This window comes from Rhopalosiphum maidis, chromosome 1 (genome assembly GCF_003676215.2).
Source record: "Rhopalosiphum maidis isolate BTI-1 chromosome 1, ASM367621v3, whole genome shotgun sequence".
NCBI classification, from domain to species: Eukaryota; Metazoa; Arthropoda; class Insecta; order Hemiptera; family Aphididae; genus Rhopalosiphum; species Rhopalosiphum maidis.
Window position 1 is genome coordinate 8,066,652 of NC_040877.1, and position 20,803 is coordinate 8,087,454.

Consider the following 20,803-nt stretch of genomic DNA (forward strand, 5'->3'; position numbering starts at 1 on the left):
AATCAATTCAGTTGCAGTTGCAGCACTGGTATCCGTGTTTATTTATCATTCATTATTCACAATAAGGTAACCGTTGATACCGATTGTACCAACACTAATATGCATTTTAGGTTAATAGGTTATCAGTCTCTCTTGTTTTTAATTCCTATTTGGACACGATAACGCCAAGAAGTTGTTTGCTTTGCTAGTTTCCTAAAAAGTTTTTACATTTGTATATTGTATTTAAAAATAAAAAAATATAACAAATTTCGTATCCAAGTTCCTAATATTGTTTATCTTATTTTTATATTATTTTACAATTGGTAAGTTGGTAAATATAAACAATAATTAATGATTATTAAATTACTTGTTTATTTTCCATTGTAATCATATTAATTATATTTGTTTTATTTATTTTAGGATGATTTTTATCGACAAAAATGGTGATTGGATTACAGCCTTTAGAATTTTCTGACTGTATTACAGACAGCCCACATTTCCGTCAAAAACTTCATGATCATGAAAAAGAATTGCAAAAAACTAATCAACAAATCAAGCGATTAATAAAGGAACTAAAAGATTTGCTAAATGCTGCTAAAAGTGAGTTAATCAATGAATAATTAATATAATTATAGATTAAAACAAATTCATTAAATTACATACAAAAAAAAAAATTATGTCTTAAAATCAATTACCTAGGTAGGCATCTATTTTTTATTTCAGTTACAATATCCAAAAATAAATATTTATTTTATTCTATAGGTAGGTTTAAATGGGTATTGATAGGTATGTTTTTAAAATTAAATAGTTAAATGTTGATTAATGAATATTATTTGTATTTGGTTTTAATGATTAATTCATAACTATGGTACAGTTATACGCAATTGTTTGTCATTTAGGACAAATTAATATTCTATTCATTTATTTGATAATATATCAAAACACATAAATAAATGTTAATAAGTGATCTATTATTTCTTAATACATTAAAATGTAATTAGGCAGAAAAATAAAACTAATTTATAATATATTTCAAAACTAAAAAGCATATAAAATTGATTTGGTCTGTGTTTTGGGATCATGTATGTGCTGTATCAAGAGTTATGAGTTTAGAAATTCTTAAATTTTTTCAACTTATGTTTTGAGCTTACTATATAGTTATTTTTATATTGTCAGGGATGTTGGTGCAACTGTCTATTGATATTTTCAGTTTAAACATTAGTTAATGGTTACCAGTATAATGTTCATTTATTTTAGTATTATTTTTGTAATCTCAGCTCATAAAAACAATAGTTATAACTATCCTGTCTACCGTATGAATGAATGTTCCACTGGATATTATCTAAAGATTAAAATGTACCATGTAACATTAAATTAAATAAAGTAGTATAGGTACTTATTTTTAATAAGATGATTTTACTTTTTATATATCATGTAAAATACTAACAATTCAATGTAAATATTCTATTAAATATATTACAAAGCATTTAAATTTCATATTTTGTGTAATTCAGTGTTTCAGGAACACATTAAATAAAATCTTAGAAAACTAATATAATATATTATGTGGAAATTACTGAATTTCATACTAAATAATTTAATATATGTAAAAGTATTTAACTTACATGAATCATATTATCTTCTTGGATAATAATTTTATTTTTAATTTTGGTTGTTTTACATAAACTGTTTTATTTCAAATATAATATGATATTTTTCAAGTTTTAATTTAAAAACAGTGTTATAATTATATTGTTTTATATCCTATTCATGTTTAATTCACTGGGTGTATTGAAAACTTTTTTAATGTATAAAATTATAAACAACACAGATAAGTAACCTACATACTTTTGCGATAGATGGTACCTTTATCTATTGTCAAGGGACAATTTTTAATTAAATATTATAACAGTATTTTATAAATTATTGATTTTTGATTAATTCCATCTAACATTCTATGTATTCATAAATAGTTGACATATGGATTGTACATGTATATAATTTATATGTTTATATAATAATTCTGTATTAATTCTAAATGTTTAAGTATATAGTCATAAATATATCATTTAAATAAAATATTGAGATAACAATTTATGTTTTTAAACAATAAATTCAGTAAGTGTGCATAAATTATATTAGTCTTTAGGTAATATATTTTGTGCAATAACAATCGCATTTTCACATTATAGTTTATACTTTAAACAGTTTTATTTTATTATCACTATAATAAATTATTTCAGAAACAGTGGCAGCCAATTTTTGAAATGTATTATGTTTGGAAAAATTATGATCAATGTTTAAGAAAAACTAAAAGAATTTTATTAAATTCCAGGCATTCTATTTAGTTTTCTTGATAAACATTATAATATATCCAAATCCAACAAAACCTATTATAGGAGTTTTTAATATCATTAAACAGAATTTGTTATTATAAATACAACTTAAAACATTAATCATAATTATCAATTTTAATATATTTTTATTTAAATTTATCATTCAATTAACATGTTTAATATAAAAAAGCAATTTCAGTTAAAAATTTTAAATAATTAGAAAGATCTTTACTTTTTACAATAATTAAAACTATTAATATGTAATTTATTAATATTATTATTATATTTAATTTATATAATTAAAAACTACTCGTAAAGTGTAGCTACCATGTTAAATCTTTTAAATACTTTTTGACTTTGTAATAATATTATTTCTAAACCTACAACTTGTATGTCTTACATAAATTCTATCTACCAGAGTTCCATTACTGAATAGTCTCTCCACTAAAGTTGCTGAAGACTGTTAATTTCAATTTCTATCTTTTTGGTTAATTTTACTAAGAATATTATACACATAGTTGAATGACTCAAATAAAAATTAAATTATATGTGTCAAAACATAAACAAAAAATATACTATTTATAACAATAATTGAGAATATTGTTTTGGGTATTACATACCTATGTACTAATTTTGGTTCTAAATCTATTATGATTATATATTTAATGTTACATTTACATCTATATAATTTAAATATTTTTTTCTAAAATTATTATATTATGTATATGCTTTTACAAATTTTATTGTTAAACATGTCCGAGCATATCGTTTTATACTTTTGGCACAAAATAAGTACCTACATAGATTTTAGTAGCAATATATATATTGTTATTTTGCCAACTAGGTACGCTATAGTCACTTTTTTACCTATTGGCATGAATCCTCGTAATAACTGTGAAAAAGAATGCTATCAGCACGTACCTAGCATACTCATTTAAAATGCATAATCAAGTATCTAGTGTCTCTGCAATTCGTACAAATTGCATTATTGTCAATCTAAGTTCAATTCTTCTTATGTTAATTACATTATGCACGTCACGGATTATTTACCGTGTCGTTTAAAGATCGCCTTAGATATGTTACTTATTGTAAGACTGAATCGCGCGGCTCGTTTCTTTGAGTACAAATACCTATATTTTTTTAGAGTATTTATTTTAGTTAAATAATATTGTCTACGCTTCAAGACACTATAGGCGTTGTCACCTTTGTATTGTATGATATGAATTTTAGCTATTCACATTGAAATTAAATTTCGTTATTATAGTTTAATTTTGAATAATTTAATATTATTGCTAACAATGAACAATTTAAATTTGGGGTTAACCTAAATTGTTGTATTATTACATGAGTTATCGTTTTAAATTTTACTTAATTTATGAAAATAGTTTTGATTTATATAGTTACGCGTATTCAAACTTATTATGTGTGCTTAATGATTAAGTGTCCGAAGACTGCAGATGATTGTTGTTCGTATAATTCAGACTATGTTTTAGTCAGATTTTAAACTATAGAGGTCGAATTAATATTAGTTGTATACTTTCAGATAGTCTAACTTAACAATTATTGTGTATGTTATCGTTATGAATAATTTAATACGCAATTTTGACTAAAAACATTTATGGTTTATTAGTCAGAAATAAACATATATATATATTATATTGTAAAATCAACATTGAATTTATAATTATACAAATTAAACAAATTGAATTTAGAAAAAATTGTGTACATGACACGTGTTTGCAATACATCGACAATATTGAAAGTAAATTATATAGATGATTATTATTATAATACTATTTAAAATTTATTTTTATAATTTACGCATTATTAATAATTTTTTTTCAATATTTATTAGTTTTGGTAGCCATCTCTTGATAATAGACACTTGGTTGGCTAATTGCTATTAAGCATATTCAGCACTATTATTAGTGATTTGTTTAGAATTTATGTATGAACTAGTCCATAGTAAAAACTAGATATTGTCATTGTGTACCTATATAAACCTATCCGGTTGTTTTTTTTTTACAATAGTCATTTTTATTTTTTGAGAATTCTACACCATTTTGTGAACAGTTGCTATTTTTAAATAAATTAATAGTTTATATATTAATTTAATTGTGTGATATTAACTATAGACAGTATAGTATTTGTGTTCCATCCAAAAAGCATAGGCGCAATTTAGGGTGGGGTGCATGACACCCTCAAATTTCATATTAGCGCATCCAAATTTTGAATAACCTCATCAATTTTTATTGGTTATTAATTATAAACTACTTTATATGAATTATGATCTATATTCTATATAACTATGAACTTAAATCTAGAACCCCCATAAATTTTATCCAAATTGCGCCTATGCTATACAGTATAGGTACCTATTAGTTACCGATTCCTGATTATTTCAAGAAGTATACCTATATGCTAGCATGACCTAATTAGCACCTAGATTTTAATTTTTAATACTATTTGTATTTTCATATTTTATATACGCTTTATATGGACCATATATATTTACTAGGTAGATATATATATAATTGAAAATGTTAGTGCATTTCATTTTTATTTTAATTCTATCGGTAATTAATATTTTGTACCTAGTTGTTATTATTTACATTTCCGTAAATAATAGACATAAGAAAATATTATATTATTAGACAACTAGAATTCAAATTTATTTAATACATCTTTGTGGGAACCTTATTTGAATAATTTTCAAAATATTTTGGCTTTTCTGGTATCTAGCAATTACCAGACACGTTCACTCCCATTTTAATATTTTTAAATTCTTATAGTTGCTCATACCTTAATTAAAAATATCACAAATTAAGTTGCAGTTTTTTTTTACGCTTAAACTTTAAATCTTTATAAAACTATTGTATAAAATATTTAACTTCAACACATAACTTTTAACAATTTAATACAAAATTCCTGATAAATTTTTATTATTAGTAGTTAAATCAAAAGGTTTTACGTATAGCCACATCATTTTTTATCAGTAATTAAAATTTAACTTTTTACCATAATGTTGGTTATTCAAACTCATAATAACGATTTGTGCTAAAGTGATTTAATTATTTTGTTTCTATCCAAAAGTATTAATCGCTGAAATTTGACAACTATATAATAATATAATATATACTATAGAGCAAAGCTAGATGGTCCGTTGATCTTTTCTTTACATTTATTATGCGTCCATTGTCCTAGGCCTATTAATTTTCACTATGTTTATCCATTATATACATAATATACCGTAAATGAGAGTATGCAAGTTTTATATACATGCACGTTGCACCTATTTCAATATTGTAGTATCGCAGGAATACCGTTCTTAATTGTAATGCGAGTATGAGTAATGGTCAATGGGTATATATGGGTATACCTATTATAGCTATTAATTATATACAACTCTATAAGTACTTCCGGTTTCATAAATACGTTAAAAAATATTATTAACAAATAAATAGATTATTATTTATTATTTTATTGTATCTTGTATAATTGTTAATGATATAGTGCTATAACGTTATTAATTCCGACATAACATCGATGACTGTAAATGTATGATAATAATATGACCGTAATAATTTATCATTCATAAGAAAACTGGTAAGTTTAAACTATCACCGATTAAATTTTAAGGTTACTTATCATTAAAATACCCATAAGTAGACTTGGATTTATATATTGGAGTACGACGCTGGCGCCAGCAAAAATGTAAGAAGTCGTGGCTTCAACATTATTGAAACTACTTACTTTTTTTTTATATGACTTCTCAATATCTGATTACTCTTTATTCGTACGTTTTAAAAAATTACTCATCACATAAAAATGTGACGTACCAATTGGCTTCATTATATATTGTGTAAAAAAAAATTGGAAGTATTAGTATGTAATGACAGTCGTAAGTCATAACTCATAAAAAATAAATGTTTTATACTTATATGGTTATAAATTATAATACAAGAATTTTGTTGTCGTTCAATAATATTAAAATAAGTGCGCATTATCTTATACAGGGTGTAGTTCGATAATTTGACATATTCAAATGTGATTTCAGAGTAAAATTGTCATGATTTAACTGATACACCTTATGTAATATACATACTATGTATTACAATTACATAGTACCTATACCTAAATATTATTATGAATAAAATATTATAATATTTGTTTTTTTTTCGTTATTCGTCATATTTACTCATACATTCATTATATAATATAATATTATTTTATATACCTACATATGTATATAGTATATGTATAAATAATATGGATTTTATTTAGGTAATATAAATATTTATTATAGTGATGATTACAGCTAAAATCATTTTTTAATGACGAGTTGTTGACAATTTGTTTAACCAAACGTATAATATATATATATATGTTTTACGAAAGTAATTATCGTCTTATTTTTACGAATTTGTTAAAGATCTGTCTCGAGCCCAGCGCATGGTGTCCAGTTCATTGCAGCAATTCGATTTCGAATGCATCGGTACAACGCAGACGGATGACGAGTTGGTGATAACTCGATCGTTAGCCGAATTCGGTCGCCTCATCTCATCCATTGAAGATGAAAGAGACAGAATGGTTAGTCTTAGTTTATATAATATAAATGTGTTTATAGTAAGTATATTATACCTATCGACGAACGCGTTGACGTATATTATGTGTATATAAAATATCGTACCCAAGAAGACGTACTTATACATACACATTTTTCTCTGCAGGTTGTATACGCGTATGCTCTGTAGGCCCAGTTACTAACCTTGTGTGTCAGTGAAAGTGTGACGAGGAGCATGACAAATCGGCAGTCCGATAGAGTTTAACGTACGCCGTATACAATATAATATTGCGTTCTATCGAATTATTTTTGAAAAAAAAAATTAAATTATATATACCACCAATACTAGTAAAAGATAATATTATGACGTATTAATAATTGCATTATAGTTTTTGATACTATATGTACCTTCGTAAAATAATCTATACTTTTTTTCCGAAGTTGAATTTCAAAGTTTATATTCCTAGTTGGTCCATATAAAACTGTAATTTTGGTTTTCAAATTTCTCGGCTCTTAAACAATTGTACATGTACCTAGTTTCTTTAGGTTTTAATAAAAAAGTATTTTTTTAAACAACGCAATCGTAAAACTTAATTGGTATATCTGCTTTACAATATTTTTTATTTAAAATATTTTTTCTTTGTTGATAATTTCTATAGACTACATACCATAGCGTTTTCAATAAAAATAATTTATCATGATTACAAAATGTATAAATATAAAATATTATAAAGATTTATGTAATTAAAAAGTAATATTTTTTAACGGGTTATGACGTAATTTTCCTTCGTTAAGATTATTCCTAACTATTTAATATTATATTTTGTTCAATTCTTTTATTCTGTCATTTATTTGATTTTTGATTTTATGAATAGGTAATTACATAGTCGTTCTGTCCAACTTCATATAAATAAATTTATATAATATATAGGTAATAACTACCTATAAATATATAGGTAAAAAAACTTAATAATTGTTTCAAAAGGTTAAGGGAAAATGCCAGCGTAGTATTTGTTATCTCTCTCTCTAACCCACGCGCAACATAGAAATTTTTACATTCACAAAAATTAATATAACCATATTAATGTAATTTAAGGTCATTTTCTCAAATTTGAAAAATTAATATGGTTATAGTAATTTTTGTGAATGTAAAGTTGTCCATGTGTTGCGCGTGGGTTAGAGAGAGATAACAAATACTACGCTGGCATCCTCTTAAGCTTTATTTGTTTATTATTACTTTAAACATGAGTTAAATGTTATATAAGATACCAACACCAGATTATACAATTATATTTAATACTATGATATATTCTGGTGCAGTTAACTTATTATAGGTGAACTTATTCAAAAATATATTATCAATAAGTAATTACAATTTGCTAATTACTATATAATAATATTTTGATTATTATCAACAATATTAAATATCTAAATGTTGTTTTTTCTTCATAAATCCTAATTTGTATTAGCAATTACTTACCATTTAAGATAATGATTAGTACGTGTAATAATAAATTTAAAAAAATAAAAACTCACTTTATTTTTATCTTTACAGTTAGCCAGAGCTTACGACCAGTTCATAATCCCTTTGGAAAACTTCAGAAAAGAACACATTGGTGGCGTTAAGGTAATACGAATATCCAATATTAAATACATGCACCTTATGATTTACTGTTTTAGAAATACGAATACGTATAATAGGTATATTAATAACAAAAGAGTGTTCCTCAATTACAACACAAATGAATGCGCGCTACACAGGACCCAACGTTGTCAAAATGTTAATACCACCATTTTTTAAATATTTAAATATTGTTGTTTCGTTCGTGTAAAAAAAACTTGAACAATGTTTTAAGGGTAAAAATAAATTGGATTTTATTTTACTTACTCAATAATTATTCTCATATAAATACTATGATTAGATATTAACAAACAAATAATTATATAAAAATACAATGCAATTCAATCAACAAATTAAAAATGGTTAAGGGCCGTTTTTACCATTTCACGGTTAAAATATACCCTTAGGTTGATGTATAATAAACCTATAGGTTTTTTGTCTAATCCTCCAGGTTATTTTAACAGCTAGTTGTTCCTACCGTTTAGTTGCAAACTACATGGTTAATTATTATTATAACTATTGTAATACGTTTTGTATAAGTAATCACATTTTATTTTCATATTTTTTGTTGTGTTGTATATTCGTTTACCTACAAACTTTCTTAAAATTAACACGGAAATTCAAAATATTGTCGACCTTATTTCTTCAACTGGTAGTACTGACGGTTGCACGTCATTTCGTCTGGTAAATCATATCTGGTGGCAGTTGATCCGCAATATTTGATCCGGTTCAAAAAGAACCTGTACCAAAAATATCCCGCTAAAAAACGTCAGATAACAAATAAATATAAAATAAAAATATTTAGAAATTAGAATTATTATTTTATTTTCATAATTTATAAAAACGTCAGGTAAAAATAATAATAATCAGTTATTAATAAATAAATTATGAATTATTGTTTAAGGAGTAATAATATAAAATAATGTAGTGGAATTATAAAAGTAATATAGAATACAAATATTTAGATATTATAATTATGAGCGATACCTTTCAAATATGTATTGATATTTTTAGTTTCATAGTTTTCTGCTTTATCTTTTAGACGTTGGTCTATGTTTTTATATTTTCTTTTTTATATGGTTATTTTCACCCAGAATATTAATTTCGAGTTTTGCTTCTTGGAGACCCTGTTCCTGCTTCTATTAATTTGTTATACTGATTTAAGCACATACTCGTTTCATATTTTGTTGTTGTGTGACATCAACTTTTACATGACAACTTTTAATACTCGATACAACACCATACTACTTTTGTTTCGTATAGTCATCATGAATATTATATAAAAAATCCTCTATTTATAAATATATTAATGACATTTTGGCTTTTTATGAATGTATGTGGCATTATTATATACATAATTATGTGGCGTTAACGTTACTTATACAATATACACGTTCGCATACAGCTAGGTACACCTGTACTAAAATCGAAAAAATGGATATTACACTATCTTCATTATAATAATAATTTATATCTGATAAACTGTTGAGAGCTGATTAGATTCGTTTATTCGTGGCTTTTTCGACCGTTTTCTGTATATAAAGTAATGTTTATGTAAGGTGAACTATCCGCTTATTACATTCTTTAATATTCTACAATATTACAGATTATTTTTCTAAAATTATAATTATAATTTCTATATATTTGTATTTTATATTTATTTGTTACCGCACCTTTTTTTAGCAGGATATTTTTGGTACCGATTATTTTGAACCAGATCAAATGTCGCGGATTAATGATCACCGGTTATTATATAGGTACCGGACCAAATGATGGCTCACCAGATGACTTTCGTCATACTTAGGTCCTCTTGTTCTTTTATTCATAATTTAAATAATATATATTTTAGAATTTAAATTAAAATAAATATTTTTTCTTTTTATTTAATTAAATGAAAATAAATTTGAACTATATTGTCAATATTAAAATTAAAAACAGTTTTTAAGTATCCTCGAATATCTAATAAATACTCGAAATTTTATAAATAAATAAATGATAACAAACATAGTTATTAACATCAATACTAAAATTTCGGTGTTAATCTAGAGGTTGCCCAAACATGAAGGTTTAAAAAGTTTGTGAGAAAGATATTAGTTTAAGTGGTAGGTTTATACTCTAGTTGACCCAACCTATAGGTTAGGGTAACCATCAGGTTAAAAAAATTAACTCTCACTTGGTAAGAACAGCCCTAAGTATTGCATATAAATGTATTTATATTGTAAGTTGAACTCGTCATGAATAATTTAACACACGTTTTAACTTAGATGATGATAATCTATATGTTATCATCATACAACAATAAATATAATAAATTAATAAATATACAAATTAATTTTATATATGATAAAAACCTCTCTAAAAAGAGAAGTTTGTGCTTGGAGTAAGCGAGTTCATAACAAGGAAAAACTACCATTTTATTTTTATTAATAATGTGTACCTTTTGTAATTTAATACATTTTTGTCATTAGGATAGTTTTTTGTTACCTATAGGTATACTATTATTTTATCTTATTTGTTATGTATATATATACTACCATACTACTATAAATTATTCGCACAATTTTGCATCATCATACAAAAATAATATCTATTTAATATATATTATTATGCATATTACATAGAATAGCGTTATGAAAAAAGTACTGCCGACAAGCACGTAGTACGCAAAATAATTCTAACCTTTATTAGTTTCTATTATATTAGCCATTAGCGTGTATAAATTAGTCTAGTATTGAATTAAAAATATAATATGTTAGACATGTATCTATAGATACCTATCTTATCCTAAAGATTTTGTCGATCACACACGCCGCCATCATACCTACAACTACTAAATTATACACCTAAACATCTAAACTTATATCATAATCATATGCGTGCAGAACATGATGTATTCGTTTTGCGGATATAGCTGCGGGTTGGCAATTAGGCAGGTCTAATAAAATGTAACCAATGGCTTATTAAAATATGTACATGAATATATTAATAACAATGAAATTAGGAAAACGATTTTAGATTATGATGTTTTATTATTCAATGTACCGGAATAATTATCAAGTACGTGTAATAACACAATAACTATAATAATGATTGATGATGTCTAACGGTCGTCGATTCACGAATTTTTATTTTTATTTTAAAGTATACCTACTTAAATGTGCGTGTCGTCGAAAAACTATAATATTTGTGATAAATATAATAATTGTAATTGTTCAGTGATTGAGAGAAGATGTATGTGTAGTAGTAAATATTTTACTGACAAAAAAAAACACGACCAACCAAACCTTAGAACGATCATAATAATGTTGTAATATATTTTCGTTATAACTTTTATTACATGACGAAACAAATAGGTGTGATCACAATTTTAAATGAATTTTGTTCAGTTGCGCGCAAAAAGGGTAGGAGACTTCTGCACCTATTGATCGGCTTAGGTATTATTTTAATAATATATTATCATAGCATTCAAATATCCATAAAACGTAGTGGAAGACTCATACCTTTTCCCAATATTGCGTATCATTAATTTGTGATCATACCATTCGTACCTATTAATTTCGTCATATTATAATATATTAATTGATAGATTAATACTGCTTATATAGTAATAAGTTGATAACTATAAAGCAAATATAGTAACGTCGCAGTAACGATTTAAATAGTAAAAACACAATAAGACAATTTTGTCTAACAGTTTTTTATTTCCTTTCTCAATTTCTTAACCCCGATCACCTACTAATTTAGAGCATCAGCACCGTTTAATAGAATATTTTACCGCTGAATTTCCTAAACGAATCTTCCAAAACTTTCTCACTTTTATAGTCAAGTTGGTTTCTGATTATATAATCCCTATTAAAATCATTTAACTTAAGTCATGTGTTTTACGCATCTTTTCCAGACTAAATTTTATCCTTATTAAATACATTCTTTTACTATACCTAAGAACATTTAATTCTTCTTTCAACCAATATCTCTTATTAGAATTTTTGTAGTCTTTAGTGAAGCACACACTCCACTTTTTTTAAATTTAATTATTCTTTTACCTTTATAAAACGTATTATAATCTTTACTTTTACTGCCTATTTTTTCAATATATCTAATCTAGTACACACAATTTAACTAAATATAAAGGTTGATGAACAGTGGTAACCGAATACAGTGTTTCTATTTTGTAAAAAAATCTAATGATCATTGATTAATTGGCATGCCTTTTTTTGGGTTATTTACATTAAATGCCTGTCAAAATAAAGACCATTTTTTTTTCAAAATATACAGAATACATAGAATGTAACAAATTATCAGATACTTGACCTAATAAAGAAAGCATAGTTAACAGTTTTGCCAGCAACTATATTACAATGTACGCAAGACGGACCAAATAGAGGCAACTAGCTAAGTCTTTACTGCCTATTTTAGATATATAATATATATCCCGACTAGTACAAGGAAAGTACGTGCTTTGCTTATTTTTTCCTTGTTGACATTATTGTTCCGTCGTACGTCGTATAGTCATCGGTATTCGCCATTCGGTTTCCTATTGCCGTTAATCGCTGTTGATATGATTGATGCGTAATGTTTGGGTTTGACTGATAACAAAGTTTTGGGGATTCAGGTCAGTGGCACTAAATCCTATGTTTTAGATTAGGGGTGATTTTTTTTTTTAAGTATAGTCGGTGGCCGGGATTTGATCAAACGGCTCGGCTATTGCTTAAAATTCACCACAGAAATAGTGATAAACTAATAATTATTATTAAAATTATTACCATCGGCTTATTTGTCTAAGTGAATTAAATTACGTATAATAAATTACGATGCATAATATTATTGATGTTTCCTTTGAAAATTGAATAAATAAGACTTTTACTAATGGCTTTTCTATATGAAATAGAAATGTGTAGATTTGTGGTTAGTGAGTATTGAGTACATCGGTTAGGGGGCTAAGAACCGTTGTATTTTAATTTATAAGTTCGGCGCCACTACTAACTGGTTAGACCTATCATAATTGGATATACTAATGACCTAAACTAAATAGGTAACCTAGTTTTTCTGTTGAATAGAAAAAAAAATATTTTTGTTAAAAATGTAAATTTTTGTTATTGTTTGTCCAGTTCAAAAAAAACTTTAAATTTTTATTTTTAAAATAGCTACATACCTATAATTCAAGGTTAAACATATACTATCCATTATTATTATTTCAACTATTGCACTTAATTAAAGAGACTTATATAGATATTTAGTTGATTAGTTCATCAACATATTCCAGAAATTTAAAATTAGAATAACAATGTATTCCAAGGAATAACATATTTTTTGAAATTCCTTTAAATTTAATTTTTATATTTTAACTTAATTATTTTTTTTTAAAAATACAGAATTTAAATTTATGTAGGTTATTTATTTATTATATGCTATATATTGTATTCTAGGAAGGAAAAAAGAAATTTGAAAAACAGACTACTAAATTTTGTCAGAGCCAAGAACGTTATTTAAATCTGTCAACTAAAAAACAAGATTCAGTACTTCAAGAAGTTTGTTTTTACTATTACTTTATGTCGATAGAGATATATTTTATTCTTTTTTTTTTACTGATTTAATGTATAATTTGATATTTCTAGGCTGATGCAACTTTGGAAATGGAACAACGGCATTTTTGTCAAGCTAGTCTTGAGTATGTGTTTTTACTACAAGAAGTTCAAGAAAGAAAAAAATTTGAGTTTGTTGAAACTGTAAGTTATTTAATTTTTAGTATTTAGAGTTTGATATATCTAGTTCAATTAAATTAACTAGTTTGAAAAAAAAATAAAACAGTATTTTTTTTTTATCTAAGAAATATCATTAAAGAATAAGCTATTATATTATTATATAATGTCAATGAAAGTTTAAAATTAATATATTATTTAGTTCTATGTAGGGATAAAAAAACTTCAATTTAGGTACAGTAGTTCTTCTTTTGTGTGGTACCTATTTAATTTGTAGGTATGGTAGATATTATTTCATTCCCCCACCTGGTTTAAGCTCTTTATTGTTAATTATTACAACACACTGTTTTTAAAACTATTAGGCTTGACTCGGCTTGAGCTTATTTAACACAATTTTACTTTGTCTGTTTAATGTTTATATGTAATTACTAATTAGTCTTTAAAATATTTATATTGTATAGTTACACTTAAAGTTATGCTTGTTGTATTATGAATAATATTAATTTAATGATAAAAATTGTTAATAATTTTACATATCTAAACAACTCCAAAAATTGTTATATAATATTTAAATGAATAGATTTATAATTAATAAATAATTTGAGTAGTAAACATTTCCTTATTCACACACTCCTTTAAACACGGTAGAAAAATCATTTTAATATTAAAATTTGAAACCTGTCCACACACGAAATTATTATATATTACGCCATTATCTGTCATGAGGGATATTAAAACTTTATCTACTTATGAGTTTATGATAATACATTTTTCAATGATATAAAATAAACTGTATTTATTCAGCTACAATACATCAGGAGGGTAGTTATGATTTATACGAATATGATTTTTGTGTATGGATTTAAGTGATAATAATTTTTGTTTTTAGATGTTAGGTTTTATGTTCAGTTGGTTGACATTTTACCATCAAGGACATGAAGTTAATGAAGACTTCAAACCTTATATGCGTGAATTACAATTTAGAATACAAAAAGTAAGTATTTAATAGCATTGACAATGTTGTCTTTGGAATTTGACATAATATATTAACATGTTTGCTTGTGTATATGTTAATGCTAATGTTAGACTAGAGACAATTTTAACGAGACTCGTGACAAAACAGAATCTTTAATGAGAAAAATGCTGGAAATGAGACAGTCGGTAGGATATTGTATAGTTAATTACACCATTATTTGCTTGTTTTGGCATTAATATTGGCTTATTAATGTTTTCTTTTTAGAAATCTTTGGAAACTAACATCAATAATCAGAAAGTTACAAGAGAAGGATATCTATTTCTTCTAGAAAGAAGTATAATCATTAAATTAACTCAAAAATACTATTATTCATATGTTTATAATATTATTATTATTATTTTTTTAGAACTTCCAGGATTTAAAAATACTGGACAAGCAACCAAATGGTTACAAAATAAATCATTAGGAGGTATAAAGCTTTTTTTATAGAGTATTGTTTCTATGATAATCATTTTCTTCATGATTTCAGATGCACTTAGTACAACTACATGGACTAAACACTATTGTATATATAGAAGAGAGACTAAAGAATTTGAAATGATTACTTTTAATCAAATGATTGGAAAATTTGTAAGTTTTTGATGTTGTTTATTGTGTTATACCTTTATTTTTAAAAAAAAAGTTATTATTATTCAATTGATTTTTTTTTTAGAATACTTCCGAAAAAATGATAATTTCATCATGTATTCGTCGAATGTCTGATTCGATTGACAAACGATTTTGTTTCGATCTCACTAGTGATGATAGGTATAATTATTAATTTATTATTGAGGTAATTCTGCTTTATGTGTAAGTTAATTTATTTTTATTTTGTTTCTAAGGCCTGGAGTTATATATACTTTTCAAGCATTATCTGAAGAAGATCGTAAACTTTGGATGGATGTTATGGATGGCAAAGAACCAGTAATTGAACATATTCAAATTTTCCGTGTTCCATTTTTAATATTGATTTTTTTTTAATAGGAGTATGGTGTACCATCTGCACCAACATTAAATAATGATAATAATATATTTCTGGATGATGCTGGTTTCAATTTTGTGACTAAATGTATTCAAACAGTTGAATCGCGAGGTATTTATCAATACAACAATTGTTTTACTATAAAAAAGTTTAATATGTTGAATATTTTTTTATTATTAACAGGTTTAGATGAACAAGGGTTGTACCGAGTTGGAGGTGTAAGTTCTAAAATAACTAAACTCTTAGCGATGGGTTTGGATCGTCGAAAAACAACTAATGGGCTAAACTCGCTAAGCTTTCTTGACGACTGTATTGAATGGGAGACTAAAACAATTACTAGTGCTTTAAAGTTATATTTAAGAAACTTGCCTGAACCGTTAATGACATTTAAGTATCATAATGCTTTTATATCAGCTGCCAGTAAGACCTGATTTATTATTTACATAATGTTTATTTTTATCATTGCTAATCTTATCCATCTTATTTGTATATTCCATTTTAGAACAAGAAATAAGATTGAGGCGTATAAATGACGTACACATTCTTCTACACAAAATTCCTAAACAAAATTTCAATATGTTGGAACTGTTAGTCAAACACTTATGCAAGTATGTGATGACTTTTTTTTTCAATGTATATCAAACTGACTCTCTTTAAATGTTGTGTTGTAGTGTTGTGACTCATAGTGAACAGAATCTCATGACAGTTAGCAATATAGCCGTATGTTTTGGCCCAACACTTATGAGACCTGAACGTGAAACAGTTGCGGCTATAATGGATATTAAATTTTGTAATGTAGTGGTTGAAATATTAATTGAGAACTATACAAAAGTAATATTTATGATAATATTAAACTATTTTATTCATTTCACTGAATAAGCAATTTCACTTAGGTTTTCAAAACTGAGCCTGACCTAGAAGTAGAATATGAACCCACTCCAGGACCGCAACAGCCTACTACCTCATCACAAAAAATGAAATATTCGCCCGTTACTCCAGCTGTAACCCATGTATGCCAATTAAATTTGAGTTTAATCTTCCATCAGTGAATTTATAATCTTTGTTTTGTTCAGGCAATTATAAAGTCATACTATGATGGACCAATGCTAAGTACTAGTTTGCATAATGTAGGTGCAATACCTCCTAATATTCCGTCACATTCAATACCCATTGCAAATTCAAACAGGGTAAATTTAAATTATTTGTATTAAATAGAATTACATTTTTTAATAACTTTTTTTAGTAACAATATAGTACAAAAGTATAAATAATTATAATACTAATCTATGTAAATCATTTAATAATATTGTTTTTAATAGTTTGATTAATAAAGATCAAGCTTATGTAATTTGTATAAGTTGATGCCAATTTTAAATCACTCAAATGCATACATTTTGTCTTTTTTTAGTTGAGTCTCACATCGTCTACTTCAAGTGCACTATCAGAATCGAATCTCCATAATTTGAACGCATACAGTAAACCTTCGACGCATGCAGCAAGTCCCAATAAAAGTTATTACTATTCTGTGGACTCCTCACAGAATGCTACTAACACTAGTTCTAGTAGTTCAAACGAATCTGTTTGTTCGGTATTTTCGTTAGAAAATCCACAAATGCAACCGTCTAGGGCACCACAGAAAACCAAAAGAAGTATTAAAATGGGTGTACATTATGCAACAAGTTACAGGCCTCAAGATACTGTGTAGGTTTTTTTTGGGGGAACAACAGCTTGGTTGCATGTATTTTGATCACAAAATAATATTACAGAGGTTGTTGGGTAAACTAACTGCAATAATGTCTAAATGTTTCTACTAACAATGAAAATAATATTTGTTTATTATTTTTTTGTTTCATTTCATCAATAGTTACAGTTTATTGAAATGATAAAACATGAAACAAATATTATTTTTTTATTCAAATGTAATAATTAATTTAGACTAAACTAATTTCATCATCTCACTTGTCATAATATTATTGAGACAGTTATGAGAACAAGGGTTCAATTCTAATTTTCACTTTTTTTAGGGCTCAGAAAAAACTTAAGATAATTAAACATGATGTTGATCATATTTCTAGCTGAGGTCCGTCTGTAATTTTTAGGATGCTTTTTTTTATACTCTGCTATGTTTACTATGATCGTGCATAAATAATGTATGATTATAATATTCATTAAGAGAACGTTATACTAGCTTGTTTTTTTATTAATGCATAAAATCAAGTTTTATCTTAAGAAAAATACTGTTGTATTTATAGTATTGTAATTACTGTTGTAGTTTTAATATTAGTGACTTGATCATTATATAATTTAGAGGCAAGAATATTTTTTAATAGCAGATTCTTCTGAACAATAAAATTGTCTGTCGTGTATTGGTAAAACAGAAACCGGTATAACGACCTCTTGACTTTAATCCAAAATATGTATTCATAATGTCTTTTCCAACGAGGACAATTCTCTAATAAATATTCCTCGTTATCTCTTGCATTTCTAATACTAATACTTATTAATAATTTAGTAACTCAGAATGAGCTAGCATGATCGATTTAAAAACAAATTTTGTTCATAAGATTTGTTCTTATCAAATGTATTTTTAAAATAACAAAGTCTGGCCCTTCTTTTTATAAGTGTCTCAATATTATATTATGTATGCATCAATAACAATGTATTTAAGCACTAACACTTTATTTTAAATCACTAATATAACAATAATCGCATTACTATGTATTTTTTTTTTTTGGTGTTGGAATAAGTGGCTCATACCTGGCGTCATTAGTTGGTTGTCGTATTAGTCCTCCGTCACACTTAACATTAAGGTTAACACTATGTTTAATTTGTTTTTTTTTACATACATTAACATCTTTGGTGGCTGTAAATTATACTCAACTATTTAGCATTGCTTTGCAAGGGATTAAGGAAACTGTTGTGTTGTATCATTTATCATTTATCATAATATACAAGGTGATTTTTTAAACATGCTAACCCTATTTTATACTTAAATTAGGTATATATTCAAATTCTGATTTTTACATAGTTTCAAGTTGTTAAAAAAGAATGTTTTTATTAAAAAATTGTATTTTTAAATATTTTTATCCTTATATTTTTTTAAGTTTTTTACTTTTTTGAATAACATAATTTTAATTTTATATTCCAAAGCAAAATATTTTTCTCAGTATTTTGATACATAAAAATCGAATTTAGGGCGATTAGTTTATGAGTTATACATAATTATAGTAGACAAACATTTTGCCGGATAACCCCCTACCACTCCACTTTGCGCATCTAAACTTTAAATAATTATAATTCATAAACTAATCGCCCTAAATTCGATTTTTATGTATCAAAATACTAAAAAAATTATTCTGCTTTGGAATATGAAATTAAAATTATGTAATCATTCAAAAATTTAAAAAAATATAATTTTTTAATAAAAACGTTCTTTTTTAACAACTTGAAACTGTTAAAATCAAAATTTGAATATATGCATAATTTAAGCTTAATAATGGGGTAAGGATGCTTAAAAAATCACCTTGTATATCAAGTTATTTCAAGCAAATAGTAAAATTGAACTTTGTGATGTTCTTGTGGAATATTATCATTAATCTGCCCCTCATCGCCGTAAATGAACTTCAGTCATGCTATCATTGTGTTTTTCATATTAATAACTAAATCATTGTAAACTAACAAACTAACCCACTAACAATTTTATAATGTTATAATAATTAGAAATACACGCTGAATTGCATAAGTATGCTTTGGAAATATAAATTTCCAATGGTTTGAACATATCTTTAAAAATTTGACAAATGTTAACAATAGCTTTTTTTCCACATTCTATTTGCTTTTCTTTTTTCATTCCTTGTACAAAGCTTACTAATATGTGACAATTTTTATACCACCAAAGTATCTACTTATTTTGTATTTCTAATTTTTACACTGCAACATTGTGCTTGTTTTATGTTTGTAGAAGAGTTCGTACTTTGTATGCATGTCTCGGAGAAAATGATGGCGAACTGTCATTTGAGCCAAACCAAATAATTACAAACGGTACTTCTAATTGTTTTTGTTTAAATAATACTGTTACCTATTGGATATTTCAGTGAAATTTGTTCATTATTATATTGTGTATTGTTAATTATGAAGAATCTCTATTTGTTCACAGTGCGATCTTCGTGTGAACCTGGCTGGTTGGAGGGCACGCTGAACGGCAAGACTGGCCTGGTACCAGAAAACTACGTTGAACTATTACCATGATAGTTTTGACTAGATAAAAACTTTATCCTACTTACTAGGACAAGTGCATTTTGTTTTTAATTTATATTTGTTATTGCTTTTTGTTATGTAATTGGGCCTAAAGATCATTTGTTAATGCGCACATATAAAAAAAAGCAGAGTTACCAAAGAACATACATGCATACTTGTTTCCGTAAACCAGTATGCTAACTTCAATACATTCACATCACTGAAGTTTATGTGATCTCAATATTATCATGAATTTAATTTGAGTACAAATTTTTCCTTAAATTTCCAGATAAATTTAGTTTCATTTGATCCCCCCTAAATGTTTGGCCCATTATTTTATAAATACTTTTTTATTATTATTATTATTATTA

The 20,803-nt window shown here is 25.7% G+C and overlaps 1 protein-coding gene across 4 annotated transcripts; it reads left to right on the forward strand.

Annotated features, from left to right (window-relative positions):
• The first annotated feature begins 160 nt into the window (after positions 1 to 160).
• LOC113549908 (rho GTPase-activating protein 26) lies at positions 161 to 20,650 on the forward strand. 4 transcript variants are annotated; one of them, XM_026951421.1, is made up of 23 exons: positions 161 to 302; positions 400 to 579; positions 6,748 to 6,905; positions 8,435 to 8,506; positions 13,927 to 14,028; positions 14,116 to 14,226; positions 15,089 to 15,193; positions 15,286 to 15,360; positions 15,440 to 15,509; positions 15,582 to 15,644; positions 15,705 to 15,805; positions 15,888 to 15,982; positions 16,057 to 16,138; positions 16,199 to 16,307; positions 16,380 to 16,616; positions 16,699 to 16,804; positions 16,868 to 17,027; positions 17,090 to 17,206; positions 17,270 to 17,383; positions 17,605 to 17,897; positions 18,944 to 19,006; positions 20,158 to 20,237; positions 20,353 to 20,444. In XM_026951421.1, the coding sequence occupies exons 2-23, from the start codon at positions 420 to 422 to the stop codon at positions 20,442 to 20,444; spliced, it is 2,565 nt and encodes an 854-aa protein (XP_026807222.1). In that variant the 5' UTR covers positions 161 to 302; positions 400 to 419. The 4 variants fall into 4 exon arrangements, with proteins under 4 accessions (XP_026807222.1, XP_026807223.1, XP_026807224.1 ...); XM_026951422.1 differs by lacking the exon at positions 18,944 to 19,006 and having other exon boundaries at positions 20,353 to 20,650; XM_026951420.1 differs by lacking the exon at positions 161 to 302 and having other exon boundaries at positions 420 to 579; positions 20,353 to 20,650.
• Positions 20,651 to 20,803: the final 153 nt, after the last annotated feature.